The sequence below is a fragment of the Pan paniscus genome, chromosome 5, assembly GCF_029289425.2.
Source record: "Pan paniscus chromosome 5, NHGRI_mPanPan1-v2.0_pri, whole genome shotgun sequence".
In the NCBI taxonomy this organism is placed as follows: Eukaryota; Metazoa; Chordata; class Mammalia; order Primates; family Hominidae; genus Pan; species Pan paniscus.
The window spans coordinates 70,237,507-70,257,834 of NC_073254.2; the positions used below are offsets into that span (position 1 = coordinate 70,237,507).

The 20,328-nt window shown below is 33.7% G+C and overlaps 1 protein-coding gene across 1 annotated transcript in view; it reads right to left on the reverse strand.

Annotated features, from left to right (window-relative positions):
* The window catches only part of BMP5 (bone morphogenetic protein 5), a 124,314-nt gene that overhangs the window by 19,964 nt on the left and 84,022 nt on the right, over nucleotides 1-20,328 (reverse strand). Inside the window, exon 4 of the mRNA XM_003828929.7 lies at nucleotides 420-614. Within this exon, the coding sequence (XP_003828977.2) occupies nucleotides 420-614 (195 nt within the window). The remainder of the gene's footprint in view (nucleotides 1-419; nucleotides 615-20,328) is intronic.

The following is a 20,328-nucleotide window of genomic DNA, read 5'->3' on the forward strand; positions in this document are numbered from 1 at the left end:
AATAAAACTGAGTAGCATAATTCACATGTATTGACTTAAGTACGAAAGAAAGGATTTTACATTTAATTTACCTGGTTGACCGTCCATTTTTGAAAGGCCCTGAGGAAGTTAGATCAGCAAGTCGTGTAGCTCAGTTCTGGCTAGATTTTGTTGATTAGCCATTTCATAATTTTATTACTGTCATCTTGACTTTAATTTGAACTGAATCTTTCAACATATGAAGGCAACTCATATGTATTTTAAAATGAATTACTGAGTGATTCACTGATGAAACATTCTGGGATGCTAGAAACATCACTGGAAGATTTAATGTACCATCCGAAGGTATACATAGAGGGTAAATTTATTGTGGCTACTTGATTTGCAGCATACGACCCCATAACTCTCTGTGCATAACTGCTGCTCAGGTTTATTCTTACCTCCAACGCTGGACATTCTGGAGGAGTCCTGATGAGAGCTGGATTTATTGCGGTTTTGATTTTTTCGTTTGTTGGCTGCTCTCACGGATCGAAGAAGTACCTCACTCGCCTTGAAGAAGGCCACCATGAATGGTTGTTTTGACTGAGGTCCCTGTCTTCCCACGAGACCAGCAGATTTTACGTTGATACTGCGTCCTAGAACGTAATACAAAAGCACTTGGTTTATGAAAAAGAAAGAACAATTACCGATGTGAATGAATTCTGAGGGTACTTTGAAAAGGGGAAAAGTTTTAAAACATTATCAGAATGCCTTCCTTACAGGCCAAGATTCTTATAAATATTGAGGCTTACTATTACAGACAATTATCCATCTATGGTGTTACATCTTGCATCATTCTTCCACCACAGAACACCCTCCAGCTGCTTTCACTCACTGAGAGCTTCTCAGACCTTGAAGTCAGGAATACTATAAATTGGAAGATTTGACTACTCATTCGCCTGGAAATGTCCACATTAAATAACAATTTTAAAAAATATTAGCTATGGGCTCTTCGGCACTAAATGCCCTGTAATTTTCCTTTAAGTTATAAAAGCTGAATACTTGGCAGGGTGTTTCTACTTTCTCCAGCCTATTCGAAGCCTTTCAAGTGTTAATTAGTGCTGATAGCCTTTCCACCTTCACTTCTGGCCAGTGCCCAGCAACCTTTACTAAGCTGCACTACACTTAAAGTTCTTCACAAGTCATTCTGGAAGCCTAGTCTGGGGATGGAGGTCTGCTTTAAGCCGCAGTTATTAAAAGTAGCGGCAAAAACTGCAATTACCTTTGCACCAACCTGATAATTATCGATATGAAGTATTGTGAAATACTTCATAAACATAGAAATTTTGGAATTCCTCCCCTTCTGAGTTTTGACACACCTAAATGTTTACTGAAAGGAATTCAGAAGAGGCAAACCAAGCCTGGAGACTCTCAGAAAGAAGAATAAACAATCCAAGTGAGCTTCAAGACTCAAATTTGCCTATAACTAGCCTGTGTCTCAGACCCTTATGTGTTCTTTGATGTGGTTATATATCAGTGAAAAGGGACACAACAAGTACCAATATAGGAGTGAGTTAAAAGTCAAGGTGCCCTAGAGATAAAGTTAATAAAGTACCTCTCCCATGTGGGTAGTAATAATAATACTTGAAACTATGTCAAATCACTTTGGAGTGGTTGCTGTGCTAGGCATCTTTCTAAGTAGTTTCCATGCATTATTTAATTGGATTCCACAAATGCCCTAGAGTTAGGTATTAATAGTATCCTCTTTTAGTAGTTTTTATTAGGCTCTTCTAATTTAAAATAATCACTGAAAATTATATTTTATATATATGTGAAAAAGAAAACCATTGATATCTGGTTCAATGAAAATCATTCAAAGATGATATTTAACCTTAAATTGTAAATTTGGTTAAGAATTACGTATATCTTATGCAAAGTTGCTACTCTAGATACAGAAGTTAACAATCTTTTAAGAGTAATATATAATGTGGTTTGAAATATGTGCATGATTGACTCTGGCTTGCCCCATGAGAGATGTGCATGTTTTCTTAAAATATTTATTCAGTAAAGACTGTGGAACAACCTCAGTCCATTATAAAACCTCACCCACCTTAGAAGAAAGGAAAGGAAAGCAAGTCCCCAAAATGGCATCAATGGCATTTTAGCAAATAAACCCTTGCTCTTAACAAAATTTATTTTGGCAGCATAAAAACTTTTGTGTATACTTCCATTGTGCAGAGAACAAGACTGTCAGAAAATGAGACCATGTCGTATAAGGCTGTGCAGCTGTTGAGAGGGACGGACACAGGGGTTCTTCAAATGTGGAGGTATTGGTTAAAAAAAAAAAAAGGCTGCATCAATTTAGACAGCATAGGTATCCTCCACAGTTGTCTTACAACCTACTGGGAAAAGTTGTCCAACTCCTACAAGTATTAAAATGGCCATCTGCCTCACAAATGCCACTATACTCAGTTCTACAAGAGAAGGGACTTACAAATAATCAAAGCAGTAAACCTTAAACAAATAAGCGTATAGATTTCTCTTTTAAATGCAAACTTACAGTGGCTCTATGCCAGAGTCTATATTTTTTAGAAAAACTCTATCACTGGCATAAATGAAAGAGGCAGTTTGATTTGTGGTCTGAGCAGTTTCCATTCTACTTCCACTGTAACAAATGTATTAATTCAGCTCAGACTTCCTCCTTCTGGCAGCCCTTTCACTGTAAAAAGAGAAATTAGAAGTTCCAGCCAAATACCATACCTTGAACTGACCCACTTCAATACATAAACACTTTTACAACATGTTTATTCAGGTGTAGCACTTGAAATTGGTTTAAGATGTTTCCAGTGACAGAGAGCTTAGCAAAGAAAAAAAAAAGAACTGAGAAACTTAACTGTTATAGAATAGAATAACTAGCAATCTGTTCTTTAAATTTTTTCTTTTTTTTTTCTGTCTTGGAGTACGACATAAAAAAGTATTTGTCGAAGCTTTTATTTTGATATTTTAATGAAGTGTTAATTTAACAGGAGCTAAATTTTAACTTGTATACATTGATGACTGCAGAAATCATTTTTAATGTATGATCTTTCTAATACTGAAATAGGTTGCTGAGAGATGTTCATAAATGGAATACAATAAAATCAATTTTCCATTCATTACAACACACACTGACTCTTTTATAGTTAAATAAGCACTTAACAAGAAGTTCCAAGTTTCCTTTGGGTTGCCAGGGGGTTTCTTTTGTTATTATTCCAAAGACTTTCAATATTTTAATTTTTATCTGTGGAGAAATAATACGGGTCTGAAGATTTATGTTCTAAAAACTGAAAAGATGTGTGTATGTTACAAATACGGGTTTCTTGGGTTTTACAAAGGTGGATATTGTATGTGAAGCAAAGTAGCCTCCAAACCAATGTGAACTCCCTTTAAAATAACTTTTAATATTATTAAGTTTCCTCTTGGTTTCCTTTTTACTTCAGCAATGGAGTGACTATTAAGATTTCATAAGTTAATGCTTGCTCAGTTACCCTTGGTCTTGAGCTACACCATAGATGCATTAACTATTTGACCTAGTCTTTCAGAAACAATACACTTATATTGATTATGTTGACTAAACCTTTTCAAAGACTGAATAGTTGTTTTAGTAGAAGTACTGAGAGAAACCCAGATTAAACCGCATGTATTAAAAAAAAAGTAAATTCTTTATAAAACTTTATTTGAACTTTTTAAATGGTATTATTAAACATACAGTATGTTTTAGATATTGCAAATATATAACTGAAGAAGCCTACCTAAAGCATTTTGATTTAGAAACACATTACCTTTACATGTGTGTATCACCATGGATTTAATTTTCAAAGCTCATTCTTGTTTTAGAGTAGTTTCTAGTTGAAAAACATACATAAAGATGAAGCATTGAATATACAGTGGAAATGAAAATTGGGGTGAGGTAACAAAAAGAACATTAAAATAAAGTATGGTAAGGATACCAGCTTGAGCCCAAGCTTAGTCACCTTAGGATTCAGACACATCCAGGCATAGCTAGAACAGTGATAGATTTGATATCCCAAGCATATATTTAAAGAAGATTGAGCAATTTTGTGGGCAAGAAGTCATCTTAAGAAAAAGATGATCTGCAGTGATTTTTTTTAAGTCTATAACTCAGAGTTACTTCTGGCACAGCTTCAATAGATGCATGTTTAACTCCTAGAAAGAAAGGGAATCAAAGAAAATCTAATACATCCCTTTTACCCAAAGTCTCTAAAATACTGGGAAGACAAGGTAGCACTACTTTGGAACTTAGTTAACAGACTGTGACACAAGTGGTGAACAAAGATTCTCTCTATATGAGAAGAATGGCTTCTGAGCAGTTCCACATTGGGTCAGGATGGCAGCAACAGAATGAGCTCCAAAATTATCTTCTGTATTAGTCATCAGCATTGACTTCAAAGAGTAGTACCAGCTCAAAGCTGAGCGGAGCAGCAATCTGACAACACTGGGAGTTTTAATGTGCATCAATAACTATACCAAAGCAAAGCAAGAGACAATGCCAGTGATGGGATAAAGTGGCTCCAATTGCAAGAGAAAAATTCCCTTGTATGATATCCATGTCTTGATGTGGACACTGGAAAGAGGGTAGGGATGTGATCTGCTAAATGGATGGGGTGGTAATAGGAGGTAAAAAGCTTGGTTGCTGGAAGCTGTTCAAGCTTAAACACACAAATGGGAGGGAAGAAGAGACAGCAGAGAGGAGATTGAAAGGGTTCTTGAAGGATGTGCCAACATTTCAGTGATCTTGCTGGTGGCAGTTAGACCCAAAGAAACATTGTTTATTCCTAATTATTTCAGGTTTGGGTATCATATAACACTTGGATTATGAAATGAAAGTGGTAACGACTATAATTGTAGGCATCCAGAGTTTGTTATTGGCATAGATATTGTCTTTTTGGATTTACAAAAACAAAACAAAACAAAAAACAAAAACATTAAATATTTGCTCGTGAAAAGTTTTTTTAAGAAATATTTATACCTTGTCCATCTTATTTTCTCCTCAAAATTATTGTACCGGAATCATAAAGAAACAATTTGAGCAGCAAATATATGGGTATATTATTTTACAGTTTTATTAACTCAGTGAACAAAGATAGGATTGGACTGATATCTTCTAAGAAATTATTATTCTATTCATAAAGAGATCAAGAAAGATGTAGATGAGGCTGGAGTGCTGAACTACTAAATTTTGTCATAATTGGGGCTGGAGATTCAATCCTTCTAGATCTGCTACTCTAACCCAAATGACTTCATATAAGTACTGAGGTCAGGGTATTGTGGTCACATTTGCCTAAGAACACAACTGAAACTATTTCAAATTTATAGTCACAGGGAAGGTAGACTGGCAAACCAAAGCTCTATCCCAGACTCACCGGTTTTGTATTTCAGACCACTCCTTTTGGAAAATATGATTTTCAAAATGTTTATTTCTTTCAAAACAGAGTTATTAAAGGAGATTCTGACATAAAACAGCTCTTCAGACACATGTTGATGTTATAAGGATAAGTGGTTCCAAATATGATCATTGAGTTTCCCTCTAGGATACACAGTTTGAAAAACATTCATTTGAGGATTTATCAGAGTCTAAACGTTGATATCACTTTGAGATGTTAGCATGCATTCCAGTTTGTTTTTTTCTCCTCTAAACCCACGGTAATTGACTGCTTAACCCAAAACACCTGTGATGGACCTTGTGCACTAATTATCTTTTCTTCATTTCAAAAAAGGCTCTTGCAGTATCTGTTATGGACTCCTTAGCAGTAGTCAAATCAGTGCATTGTCTCACATCCACACATCTATCTGATCTTCACTTATTTTCAACCTGTGATTAACTTTGATTCTGGTACTGTGAAATTATGGATTATATGACTCTAAATTATACTAGAATTCTACCCTTTTTAGAAACTGATCATTTAAAACGTACAGAATTCACCACCCAGCATACAGAATAAATCATTTTTATATGAGATTTTAAGGAATGTGAGGAAGATAGAATCTTGTCTACTTAAATTCTATATATACTTAAATTTACTATAATCTTAAATTAAGTATATTGTAATCTAGCTACAAATTTCAACTTTGTTATACTTTGATGAAAAATTTGCATCTTTTGTAGTTTTATTGTAAAAGCGCAGACCTGTTGCCAGAGTTAAGTACACAGACTTGAAGTATCACAAACAGAAATTTAGCGTTCCTCCTTATTACTTTCTTGTTTTTCAAATGGTTTACATTGCTTTATAAATTCAAACAAAAATAAGGAAAAGTTGGGATTTTAAACTATTTTTTAAGTATTAAAATTTTCTTTTAACTGTAGAGAACAGGATAAGATTTTTGAGTGATTCTTCACAGTAATTCTGGGGTTCTGTTTAACAAATGAGGTTTGGCGTACAATACCTTGGCTGGACTTTTCTTGTCTCTTCTTTTTACTGACATTTAAAAGAGTAATCTAAAAAAGAAGCCACTTTGCCAGTATTATATATTGATAATTATATATTATTGGTAATGTGTGAAAATCAAAGGAAGGGACAAATGTAATAATATGTACAAACAAGCATAGGATTCTGTGGCTCATAAGTAAAGGGGAAAAAAAAGACGGACTGGAAAAATGAAATCCAGGAAGGGCTATTATTAGTAGAAGTACCCTGACACACTGATATGAACTATGAGTTGAGAGTTTTCTGTGGATAAGAAATGTGCTTATGGCCAGGAATGGTGGCTCACGCCTGTAATCCCAGCACTTTGGGAGGCCGAGGTGGGCCAATCACGAGGTCAGAAGATCGAGAACATTCTGGTTAACACAGTGAAACCCCGTCACTACTAAAACAAAAAAAAAAAAAGAAAGAAAGAAAGAAACGTGGTTACAACTCCTGGTAACATATAGCAGTAGAAGAAATCCATTTTTCTATATGATTTGGGTATGTTAGGGATAAAGAAGTTTAAAGGGGATAGAGATTTTTTAAAGTGTTGACATTCTTTCTAAAAATTTTGCAGAAGATACTGTCGTGCCCCACAGTTTGATAAAGTGACGGGGCTTAGAAAAGAAACGGGATATTTGGTCAGAAACATTGGCAGGATAACTAAAGTCATGCAGGGGGAGAAACACAAACCCTTGAGAACCCAAGATCATGAGGCTCCAGGAAGTAGGGCCTGAGGACAGAGAAGCTGAGAACTGCAAAGCAGCATGGCCAGAGGTTTGTGCCCAGTTGTGGAAGCTGTCCAGAATGCTGAAATGTTTTATTGCATGGAGGGCAGGACTGAGGTGATGGAAAATGATTAGTTTCCTTCCATGGGACATCACTCTGAAATGAGGGGCTTGCTGTCTCGGGCATGACAAGCCCAACAAATGTGTTTTACTTGGTCCTTATTTTCAGCTGCTAGAAATATGAATCTCACGCTAGGGATTGTAGTTTACCTCCACAAAAGCACTTACTTTTTAATAGCTCTTGTCTTTATATATAGCACCTTTCCCCTGAGGTCCTATGAACTTTACAGACATCATCTGTCACATGCCCCAAAAAGATTGGTTAGCAGTTGGTCTTATAGCCCTCATTTATTTTAAGAAAGTAGAAACATTCTTTTCACAAAATCATGAGAACAGTGAATTATTTTTCTTCTTCTTCTCCAGTTATTATGTGACTTTTTAAAATAAAAATTATACATATCTTAAATGAAAGAATCTTTTCCTTCAGAAGCCTGGGGGATTTTAGTAAAACTATAGGGAAGCAGAATTTCAGCAGAAATCAACCAAAAACTTTAAAAACTCTTTCTTTGTGTTACAACATCAATGACAAAAAGCTTTTAGATGTCAAACACATTTGAGTTTGTTTCACAGCAGTGAAATTTTAGTATTCTGCATTTTACCTATAGTAATTAAAGTGGTCTTTGAAACTTAGTTACTTGGGAAACTTACTGAGTATCTAAAGGAGATACTCTTTTACCAGCTACTATATTATTCCAAAATTTTTTTTTTTTTTTTTTTTTTTTTGAGATGGAGTCTCGTTCTGTCGCCCAGGCTGGAGCGCAGTGATGTGATTTCGGCTCACTGCAACCTTAGCCTCCCAAGTTCAAGTGATTCTCCTCTTTCAGACTCCTGAGTAGCTAGGACTAGAGGCATGTGCCACCACACCTGGTGAAGTTTTTGTATTTTTTTAGTAGAGACAGGGTTTCACCATGTTGACCAGGCTGGTCTCAAACTCCTGACCACAGGTAATTCACCCACCTCGGCCTATCATACAGAAAATCGTATTTGTTAAATATTTGACCTTCCCTTTTGATTTGTACATGAACCTATCAAATGATCATAGGCTACTTCCAGGATCTTTGGATCAGTCTAGTACCAGCAAAATAGAAGAAAAATAAATTATTCGGCACCTAATAAAGAAAGTGAAAAAAAAAGTGAACTATATTTTCTAAAATATGCAGTAGAGAACTGATACTGAGATACCTAATGTAATATGCCATAGTAACTACTTCTGCAGGAACACATTTTGAATGCTGCTACCACAAAGAAATAATAAATGTTTAAAATGATGGATATGATAATCACTTTGATTTGGTCATTACACTTTGTACACATGCATTGAAACACCACATTGTACCACAAAAATATGTGCAATATTGTTTCAATTATAAATAAAAAGTAAATTTAAAAATATGGAGTTTTAGTATTTGGGGCTTATTTTCTTCACATATGAAGGCTGATCATAAAGCATTCTTCTGAGTAGAAGGAAGCAGAATTTTTCTTCACCATTTTTTCATGTATCTGGCTATGGCCAGAAGGCCATCTAGCCTGCCCCACATAAGGGACGAGTTACAAGGTGAAATCTTACACCACCATGATTCCTTGCTGGCCCCCAGAACAAAAGCATCCTGAACCATTTGCATGCAAAATAATAGCTGGTTTCCAAGAGTGTTTTCTTGTGCTCAATCTAGGTCAGCAGTGTCATCTGACCTCATAGCATAAGTACAACTTCCATATTTCTATCAGTTGTGTTACTTCAGAGAAAAATAACGTGAAGAATACTTCTACATATAAACATAACTGGTACCTGAGAGTAATAAGAAGCGTGTCTCAAAGGATCAGGGACATTGGGAATTGAAAAAGCCAATTCAACATTTCTGAAATTAAGAGAGAAGCAACAGCTGCCATGTACTGAAGACAACTATTTTATCAGTTGATTTGTATACATCTTATTTACTCCTCACAGCAAAGCAACTGTTATCCTCTTAAAATAAGGCTCAAAAAAGAGTCAGATTTTTAACTCAGCCTTGTCACACTACTAAAGTAGTATGCTTTTCCTCTAAGTACACAGTAGTCCACTTTTTAGAGATTGGTGGATACTTTCATCTTGGGTTCCTGTATAAATATTTTCACCTTGAGAAGAATGGAGGAAAAATAGCATGTCAGTGGCATACGTATTGTAGTTTCCAAGAATAATGTTATAGCTGCTTCTTTCGTTAAGTTCAGGATCAGACTTTCCTTAGTAAGTAAGTAGGAAGATGAAGACTCAATACTTCTTATTAGCCACAAGAAGGCAGGTGGCTTCCCCAGTTCCTATTCCACTCTAATTGAAACTTAGATTCAATTACTGTCACACTACAGAGAAATTAGCATACATTTTTAAGGAGTGGGGATATATAATTTAATTGTCAAAGTAGTATTAGTCTAATCCAAATTTTGATTGCCACTTCCAATATATACTACTGGATTTGATGGTTAGATGCCTTTGTTTTTTGTTTGTTTGTTTCTGCTTTGGTTTTCCTCTCTCTCTTATAATCTTATTACCGGCATGCCAAAATTTAACTCTCAGCAGTATAGATACACTGTGGTTGCTCATGCCTTATAAGGATTAAAGGTTCTCTTTTCTTCTCACTTGTGCTCTCTGCTCAGGATACAAATGCCAGCACTACTGCTAGTTTTGCAATATATCTTTGAGAGATATGTCAACAATAAGTTAAACTTAAGTAGAAAGAAAAGAAAAGAAAGAGTCAACTCTAGTGTATGATGACAATAAGTAGTATTTTATATTTTTCATGATCCTAAATTGATATTACCATGAAAATATTTACCCCACAGATCATCAGTTTAGCTAGAGTCTAGAAGAGAAAATATGACAAACAACAAAAACTAAAAAATATTTCTGACTTTGGTATTTGTTTGGTAAGACTGGTGCTCTATAGTTACTGTTCTGAATTAGGGAAAATCAAAAACAGAAATACAGATGTAGCCAAGCACTTCTGAACCCCTTTTCATTAAAAGAAACCTTAAAAATTAGTAAAATATATATTTTGCCAGATAGTGAACCACAACTAACTCCTGTTTGTAACTGCTTACTTTAAATCAATAATTTTAAAACCTTTTTTCATATATGTTTTTTAGTTGCGATGCTGAACTTTGGATAAGCAAACTATGTTAACCATATGGCTCTCATTCAAATATAAATAAACTAAATTAAAACAAAAGCTAAGGCTTCCGAATTAAGTTATTGTGATCTGCCAGTGTAAGATGTTCTTAAGTATGATCAAACCTGCAATTCTCCCCTTACAAATGTTACCTGCTTTGGGACTTGAAGAAGAGAACTGTTGTTTCTTAGTAACTAGACTATGCCAAACATTTCAGATATTATTCTTTTTAAAATGTTTACTGCTATGTAATTATCCTAAGAGGACATAACAAAGAGATGCAAGTCTTCAAAAGAAAAAAAGACTATTTTTAAAATATTGTTTATACAATGTACATGATAAAACAGCAAAATTTAGTCTTTCAATTTATTATTGAATACATTCTATAATCAATAACTATAAAGAGAAATTATTTTCTGCCTAAGAATCATCATACAAGACTAAATTAAGAAGAGGGGGTTTGTTATCAAGTTCTAAATAAAAAGATTAAATTTGACTAAATTACATGTTGAAGTGAATCATCAGCAGATGAAAAGTTTCTTTTTCTCCTTTCCTATTTATTAATTTATCAAATTAACTATAATTACACAAAGAGACAAAAAACATTGAAAAGGTTGATTTAGAAAATAAAAAATGTGACAGAATTACTGTTACATATTGTGGACCACATCACAATTAAACTCCAGGCAGAAAATATAAAAACCCAAAAATAATTCCCAACAGATACAGCAAAAATTCAATTCTCTCCCTTATAATCATTTTTAATGGCATTGTTTTATTTGGAAATTATAACAATACAATTATTTTTCAGTTCAGAATTTATAAAAGACTAATTTAATTTGTAAGAGTCAGCATATAAGAGGGTGGCTCTGAAAACAGATCATTTTCAGATTTATTCTTAAGCTACATTTACTCGTGTACAAAATGGGTTAAGAAGAAGTAGATATTTCATTTAAAGAGCTTAGCAAAATGGTTAACACTGAGTAAGCTCTCAGCAATATTAGTTTCCACTAATGTTATTTATTTGATTTCAGTTGTCCGTCACAGGAAATGCATGGTTTAAATTCTTACTGAAAATGAATTAAAGATATACCTAGAAAGTTAAACCTGGATTAACTATGTAGAATTTAAAAATACTAAATATTAGCATGAAAGAACAAATTGATATTGGCAAAAGGTATTGCTGAAATCAGCGTATAAAAAAGAGGATATTTGTGTAGACAGAAAATAAGTTGATAAGAAGAATGTTTGAAAATACATGGAGTATATTTTATGAAAATTCTATATGGCTAATAAGAGAATTAACGAGATCTCTGGTTGAACCAAGTAGAAATTTAACAGTGATCTGTTATTTATGTTCAGTTACTCCTGCCATGAAAGACATTTTGCTCATTTGTATGCAGTGGGCAAATGACAAAAAACTAAAGCATACAGGGAAGATTTATGTTCTCCGATGTGCTTTAAGACATTACGCGAGTTAGAAAACCCATGGGTCACAGCATTTGTGGGTTTGGAAAATTAACAAATACTGATTTCAGACCCCAAGGGAAATCTATGTCATATTTATTTTCAGTAGAAATCTAGTCATGTTTACCATAAATGTACAGGAATTCTCAATGACACTTTTGCTAAACATTCACATTAAAATGACCAACATAGTTGTTTCTCTTAGCCACATCTTTTAAATATTTCTCCAAGGCTTGATTTCTTGAAAAAAAAAAAAATTCAGAAAGTAACACATGGCCATAGATAATTTATGTTTTGATGTTTTTGAAATTTGATGAAAAAATTTGATAAAAGTAGAAGGCACTCTAAAATGTTATGGAAAAATTTAGATTGAGTTTTATGTTTTGCTATGATACTAAAGCATTTAGTATGGCACTTAAAAAGAAAATACAATCCTGCTAAATGCTGTAAAAAGAACTCTCTAGAAATCTTATTATAGATTTTCAACTATGAATTTATATTTGATCCCTAACACAATTACTTGAGAATGTGTATATGCCTGGGTATTCCATGTCTACACACCCATGCATGCGCACAGAAAAACATGTCTAACTTTCTCGCTTCTCTTTACCAGTTTCTCCATCACTATTTTTATACCATATCTTAAGTTGGGGTTTGAATGTAACTGTTTAATACCAGCCTCCTCTAAGACAATGCATTTCCATTCACTGTACCCTCTCTACATATAGTGTTTTTTTATACATGAATATAATGCTTAAAGTATACATATATGCTTAAAGACTACAATTGGCGTACCATTCCATGATGCAGCAAGGTTGTAAGTGACTGTAGAAATTACCTGAAAATTTATATTATGCTGTATAATTCCTAGACAAGAAGTCAACTAAATAGTGAATTCCTCAAGTCACATAGAGCTTATTCCTCACAGAACAAACAATTCTAAGGCCATTGGCTTCCATTATTCAGGCTTTTTTTTTCTTTTGTAAAGAGCCCTCAGTTTGCCTTTTATGCACATTGATTTAACTTGTGGACTGTAGAGAAAAAGTTCAATTTTATTTATTAATTTCATTTCTTCAGGTACTGGAAGATAACTATTCTTCTGCTGTCCTCCTAATTTATTCTTAAATATTAATCCAGAAGTCAAAGCTAATTATCCTTAAACATTAGACAATACATAAAGAACTACTTATTTATAACAATATTTATCTAGAGCAAATCATAAGTGTATATCTTCTTTTTTCCTTTCAGAACCTCCAGCAAGATATGTGATTCTTTCAGTTTCTTGGATATAGATACTCTCTCATTTGTTTATTTAAAACCAATTGTCATCACCATAAATTCAGCAAAAGGGGAGCCATATGGTTTTATGAACAAAAATGACTTAATTACTTCAAAAGATAAGATTCAGATAAGAGAAGGAAATATTATCAAATCTTAGAATGTTTAAAAGATCCTCAGATAAATGGACATAATTCAACTTTTTGAACTTAAATAAATAATAATGAGAAACTGTAGTCAAAACAGCAGGAGAAAAAGAAAAATATCACCCTTGATCTTTGAATTTCTTCTGCTACTTATTAGCACTGTCAGCTGATATTCAGATTACCCAGCCATATAGATCATCTAACCTTTGACACAGATAAATTAAACCTCTGACAACACAGAGGCTTAATTTGGAGCTCTTTCCCTGAGGTAAAAACGACTCTCTTAGGGATACGAAGAATAACACAACAAACTTAGGCAGATACTTCCATTTAAAAATAGCAGATTCTAGGACTTACTAAATTTAAGTAGATATTATATTAAGAACTCTGCATTTCTCACACAAATACACTTAAATTTTATAAACATAAAAGAATATTCAGTTGTAAATTATATCTTTGTTTAATATATAATCACATGTGGACTTTAGATACTGGAATATATGTTTCTAATTAGGAATATACTGCAATTCAAAAGATGTGGCAATTTTGGAAAAACTGAGTTTAACAGAATACATTTAGGAAATATTACTGGATATTTTAATTTGGAAAAGAAATGTTATCAGTATGTTAAATTACTGTGCAGGTAGGAATGAAAAACAACCCAATGTTGAAGAAAAAGATGAATCCTGTTCTTTGTTAACATAGCTGTAACAGTTGTCAATTACTGGGAATGAACAACAACAACAAAAATTATCACAGGTTGAAAAGGAGAGAACACAGAAGCATCCTGGGTAATGAAATGTAAAATTACCCACTTTCAAGATAATTGTCCTGATAACAAAAGACTTTATTTGAAGTTTGCAGAATAATATTGGTGAAAATAAAAGAGGAATAAACTGTTGGTACTTTTAGAAAATCTCTGATTTTCTAAAATCTAAATCTCAAAATCTAAAATCTCAGCTTTCCCAGCATTTTTTGGGAAATACCATTTACATGGTGGCGATTTTATGTGGTTTGCTATAAACATCAGCACAACATGTATTAGGGACCATTGGACCCTACTCTTTATCAAAGACTACTAATATTTATTTGATCTTGTGTTCTATGAACATTAAAATCCTGCTTGTAATTCAATTATCTTTGTAAGAATCCATTCTACTGTTTAACGCTTACTAATAGGTTTACTAACTCAAATACTAGTAATTTGTCCTGAGGCATTTTAAACAGGAGTTTTTTTATGCTAATGTTGGCCAGCCTTTAATAAATTAGCCCCATATATAATCCTATTGCATTAAGAAAAGCTTGTTTCCCTTATTTTCATTGATTAAATTAGTAATCTCCAAAAATATGTTGTTTTTCTAAGAACAAAATGGGTTCATTTCTATTGACTTCACACCCTAGATTGAAACAGGTTAAAACTTTCTTATTAGTAATTATTTTATCAATCAATGTTATTAAACATGAGCTTAATAACATAACTGCCTATATACTCTGCTGTCAACTCAAAGTTTCAGAATATATATCAATCTGACCTTTTCCCTGTGGACTATCACTTGTGAATTTATCTAAAATGTATTTAAATCATCTGCAAAACCTCCACAATAAAAGAACTAGTCCCAAGTTAAAGGAGTGATAACCAGAGCTAATGTAAGTGAAAAGTCTGTGCAATCTCTAGTCCAATTTATCATACAGAACTTTATTTGTGCCCTACCATGTGCCAGCTACTATCATCTAATACAACTTCACATACCTTGTGAGGTAATTACTATCACACTCATTTTATTGATGCAATGGCTAGAATGGTAAGTATTTTATCAGAGCCCAGATTTTAATCTAATTTTCCTAATGATTTCTTTTTAAAATGTTTATTTCCAGAATGTAGCTATCTGTTCATTTATCCTCCTCATTTAAATATCAAAACTTTAAATTCTAAGTTACTGTAAGCAATGTTTCTTTATTTTACATTTAAGTATCAGTGATCATATAATTTAATTTGACAGTTTAATACCTCTGAAATCTTTTTTTTTCTTGATTTGGGTACAAAATTTAGTGAAACTTTAAACTTTCTGACTTTAAACCTGAAGTTTTACCTTGATGTGGTTGAAAATTATGCTGACTTTGTTTTCAAAATGGCTCTTAAGTCCTACTTCTGAAAAATAACCTTATAATGTTTCTTGGACATTAAACAACTCTGACAAAACAACATTTTGATGACTTGAATACAAATGAATCAGAAACATACGGATTGAATTTTTCTTGATGTATAAGCAAGTTTGAATAGAAAGAAAAAAAGTCACTGGCAAAATTCATTCTGAGTATTGCCAAATCGAAAATGTCTGAAAACATAGGGCTTTTTAAAAGACATTCTAATGAACCCCAAAATGCTATCTTTGTTTTTCAATCTCTAAATTATTCTATAAACCCAAGTTTGAAAAAAAGAATTAATCTACTTGGAAGGCTTAAGCTATATAAAGCATCAAACAACGGAAAATTATAGTGTTTGGGGGGAAAACTCAAGTCTTTAAAGTTAGATTAAATTGCTATCTGTGTAATAAACTATGTGCATATGTGTATAGGAAAAATCATTACTGTAGATTTATTAGCAATGTTAATAAACACCTAGTATGTCAGTTAATTAATGTATCATTATAATGTAGGGAACTAGAAATCTTACAATAATTTAGGACAGATTTAAGCCTACTCATTTGCTATTAAAAACAAAAATAGAATTTATTTTATCATAGAGGTTTATTAACCACCATGAGAAAGTGCTTGAGAACTTTAAAACCAATTTTGTAAAATTGGATATAACATCTTGTCTGGAATGTCTAAATTTTGCCATTAAGAAGCGGCAATATATTTTTTCATTTGCTTGCTCATATGTTTGTATTATTTTGCTGAAACAAACATATGGAGCTCTGAGAATTATCTATTCAGCATGAAAAAATAATAAAATATTCTTGAACTCTCTTGCCAAATCCATTGCAGTTCATTTGTCAAATTTCTAAAAAGAGTATTTCATAAACTGACATAATTTCCACAGGCTCTCTGAGGAATCAAAATGCTACTTTTGATTTCAGCAGCCTTTTGATTCCCAAAATATATTTAGACCTTTTTGGTATTTTTTCTTCACAGGGGCAGGCTAAACAAAATTTAATAATACACATCACTGACTTTCTCCTTTCCTTATGATTTAAACTATTTAATTTCTGTATTGTGGTTTGCTCTACAAAATTCTGATCCTATGTTACATTAAACTGGTTTAGTTACTAATTCCAAAACTCACAGTTTGGAATGTCTTCTTAAGAGGAACATGTTCAGTGGCAAGTGAACTACAAGACCTTTTTAATTACAAACTCACTCAATTATCATTCAAGACATTTTCAATACCTACGACCTGCATTGTGCCACGCACTGAGGGTACAAGTGCGAATCAGTGATACAAGTCCCATGACCTCATGAAACTGACATTCATTCAAACCTGTAATCACAGTGGTGTTACTGTGATTGATTAAAGTAGTAAGTTTAGTTCTTTTTTATGGCTCACGATCAAGCTACAAGAGAATATTACATTTAATTTAGATTTCATATTCCTTACATGATTTGTTTACAGATCACTTGCCTAATAGCATCTGCAATCACATTTTATACATGAAAGTTGTTCTAGCCAATCCTGGACTGTTAAATTTTTCCAGAATATACCACGCCATTTTGACATAGTGTGCATTTACTTACTGTTTCTTCATCCAGGAATGAATTATCCTGCCCTCACCATCACTTCGCATACTTCCATGACTTCCCTTCCTCTTCATCTGTATTTCTTAGGAATCTAACTGCTGACCCAGTTTCAAGGCCACCGCTACCATGGCTCTTTTGGCTCCATCCCAGGTGTCTTTAGCCATGTATGTTCTGCTTTCCCATGGTGTCTTTGTTGTATCACTATTTTTCAGTATTAGGGCACTTTGTTATTTCTAAAATTAGCTACCTATATCTGTCTCTTAGGTGATATGCTTTTGTAACCTGCCACCTTGCATGCACAGATACTTAATAATTATATGTTGGACAAATGAATAAATGAATAGTAGTTTACAAATGAATTTGAAAGCAGACTTTCCTATCATCCTTTCATGATTTTCAACTCCTCTTGCTTAGAAGAAAACGTTAGGAATATATTACTGAAAATAAAAGATGGTCTGTCTGCTCTGAAGCAATGTCACATTGAGAACACAAGCAGTGGTAATGAGTGAAGCTGTAATAAGCTGAAGCATCTGGTTATTCATATTTATAAGGAAATGTCACATGTATATTCTCCATGAAGTTGCAGTTAATAAAACTAAGGTGCCCAGAGAATCAGTTGCTTTCCTAAGGCCCTATCTCTTCCACCTCTGGTTAAAATCTGTTTTAAGTATTGCCTAAAAGCAAAAAGCCAGCTAGCCTAGCATGTTTAACCATTTGAAAATTCTTCAAATTAGACAATATCAAAGAGATAAGGAAAAGCAACAAAAGGCTGTATATTTCAAACTGAACTCTCAAATATAGAATTTGGGAACCTTTTAAAGGAGTAAAACATTAGTTTACTCTAGGCTAAAAAATAACATACTAGTAATTTAAAGTAAAATTACCCATGTAATATAAGAGAAAATTAATCATAGAGAAAGGGAAAGTCAAAATATAGACTAGTTCTCAGAGAGAAAAAGATAAATTGAAAACAACATAGAAGTTAAATTATGGAAATAGTAAAAGAGAGAACGAATACAAGATAAGAGTGGGGGAAAAAACAAAAAGAGAAACTTTAGAAGGTCCACGTGGAGCATGAGGGAAGATGGAAATTAAAAGGAAACAGGCTGATCATATTTCATAGATTTCTTGATTTGTTTAGTTAGACATTTCAAGCATATCCCCAAAGAGGAGAGTGGGAGAAGCACATACCACTAATTTCATTTTTCTTGTTTGGGCCACATACCAGGGAAGGAACGATTGGCTTACCTCCCCAGTGCCAATTTCCCAGTCACATTTCTGACGATAAATGTACAGTAGCTTAACATTGTAAGAATTCTTGGAAGATTATTTAAATTTGTGCTTTACTCAGTCTACATTTATAATGCTTGAACTCTGAGGATCCTTTAATGATAATCTTAAAGCCATAATTTTACTCTAACCTATAATCCAGAATATTTGAATTGTTTATGAAAATTCAACATTGTAATTAAAAGCTATGGAAAAATCTGGATTTGAGAGCATAGGGAAGGTCGAAACGTTGCCTATAATACTTTCAGTGAGAACTTTCTTTTTCTAGGTCAAGATTTGAGACCCGGCCGGGCGCGGTGGCTCACGCCTGTAATCCCAGCACTTTGGGAGGCCAAGGCGGGCGGATCACGAGGTCAGGAGATCGAGACCATCCTGGCTAACACGGTGAAACCCCGTCTCTACTAAAAATACAAAAAAATTAGCCAGGCATGGTGGCAAGCGCCTGTAGTCCCGGCTACTCGGGAGGCTGAGGCGAGAGAATGGCTTGAATCGGAGAGGTGGAGCTTGCAGTGAGCCGAGATTGCGCCACTGCACTCCAGCCTGGGCAACAAACAGAGCAAGACTCCGTCTCAAAAAAAAAAAAAATATATATATATATATATATATATTTGAGACACATAAAACACGCACTAGACTAACCCTTTAATATATTCAATTTGTGTGTGAAATTCATTCCATATATACAATCTTTGCAGTCACAGCATCGGTAATGGTATTATCCATAGGCTGTGAAACTGGCTGCAGGTAAAACAACCCCATAGTGAAGTCTTAAGCATTTATAGCAATAAATCTCCTTGAAAAAGGTCCAAGACAGACACAACTTTTACTTACCTCTGTGGTTTATTAAACAAGACTTTTGTGTAACACCGCAATGAAAAATGAGGGGGGTAGACTGTAGGCCTAATGTTTTTCTTGCCTGATTCTGTGACAAGAAGAAGCAGTGAACCTTAAATAAGATACGTTCTCTTATTAATGATCTTTTTAAAAATTATCCTCCCTGTCCCTGGTGATAACATTTTTAGGGTAGAGAATAAGAGCACAATGTAGATCTCCATGATGTTTTTTATAAATATTTAAAATTAAATATTAAGTATTTAAAGGTAGGACACCATTAAATTATGTCTTATCCTCCTATCATGACAAATATAATTTTAAATGACCTGCAAGTCTAGATTTGAGTTTAGAGTGTTTGAACTTTGAGTGATCAAAGGGCAACAAAGATCTGAATATATTGGCCTTGGCTTCCTGAGCCTTCTGAGCAAATATGCCAGTATCACCATCACCACAGTCTGCAAATTCTGTTCCATATGTCTGAATTGCCTGCCCCCCAACTTCTTCCCCTAATCACATCTTCGTGTTTCAGACTATAGCTCAAATCTAGTCACCATCCTATGTTCACAGATCCATTGAACACCTCAGTGTGCTGTGATATGCATTCACTAATACTATTGTGTTATTACTACCTCGTGCATCACTCAAATGCAAGTCTCATAAAGCCATCTGCATTGGCTCACTTTTATATCTCCAGAATCTCACCAAGTGGCTCTTTTGGCTCCATCCCAGGTGTCTTTAGCCATGTATGTTCTGCTTTCCCATGGTGTCTTTGATGTGTCACTATTTTTCAGTATTAGGGCATATAGTAGGTGAGCATAAGAATTACTTCTGGACCTTCTTAAAAGTGAAGATTTCCCACAGACCCTTCCACAAGTAATTCTGGAGCAGTAGTCTTTGATCAAACATTGCAATACGTAAAGAATTAACTTGGTATTATTTTTCTGCAGTTTTTTGTGAGTCATTCCATCCCCATCTCCTCTCTCCCACTTTGTATTATTGGTAGCTCCTTTACTTCCCTAGTGTCTTTTTTGATACATATTTATCATTGTTTTAGTCAAGCTTTAAGACATAATTTGCATATAGTAATATTTATTCTTATTTGATGTACAGTTCCATAAATTTTTACAAATTGTATAGTTGTGTAACCACCACAACTATATTATTT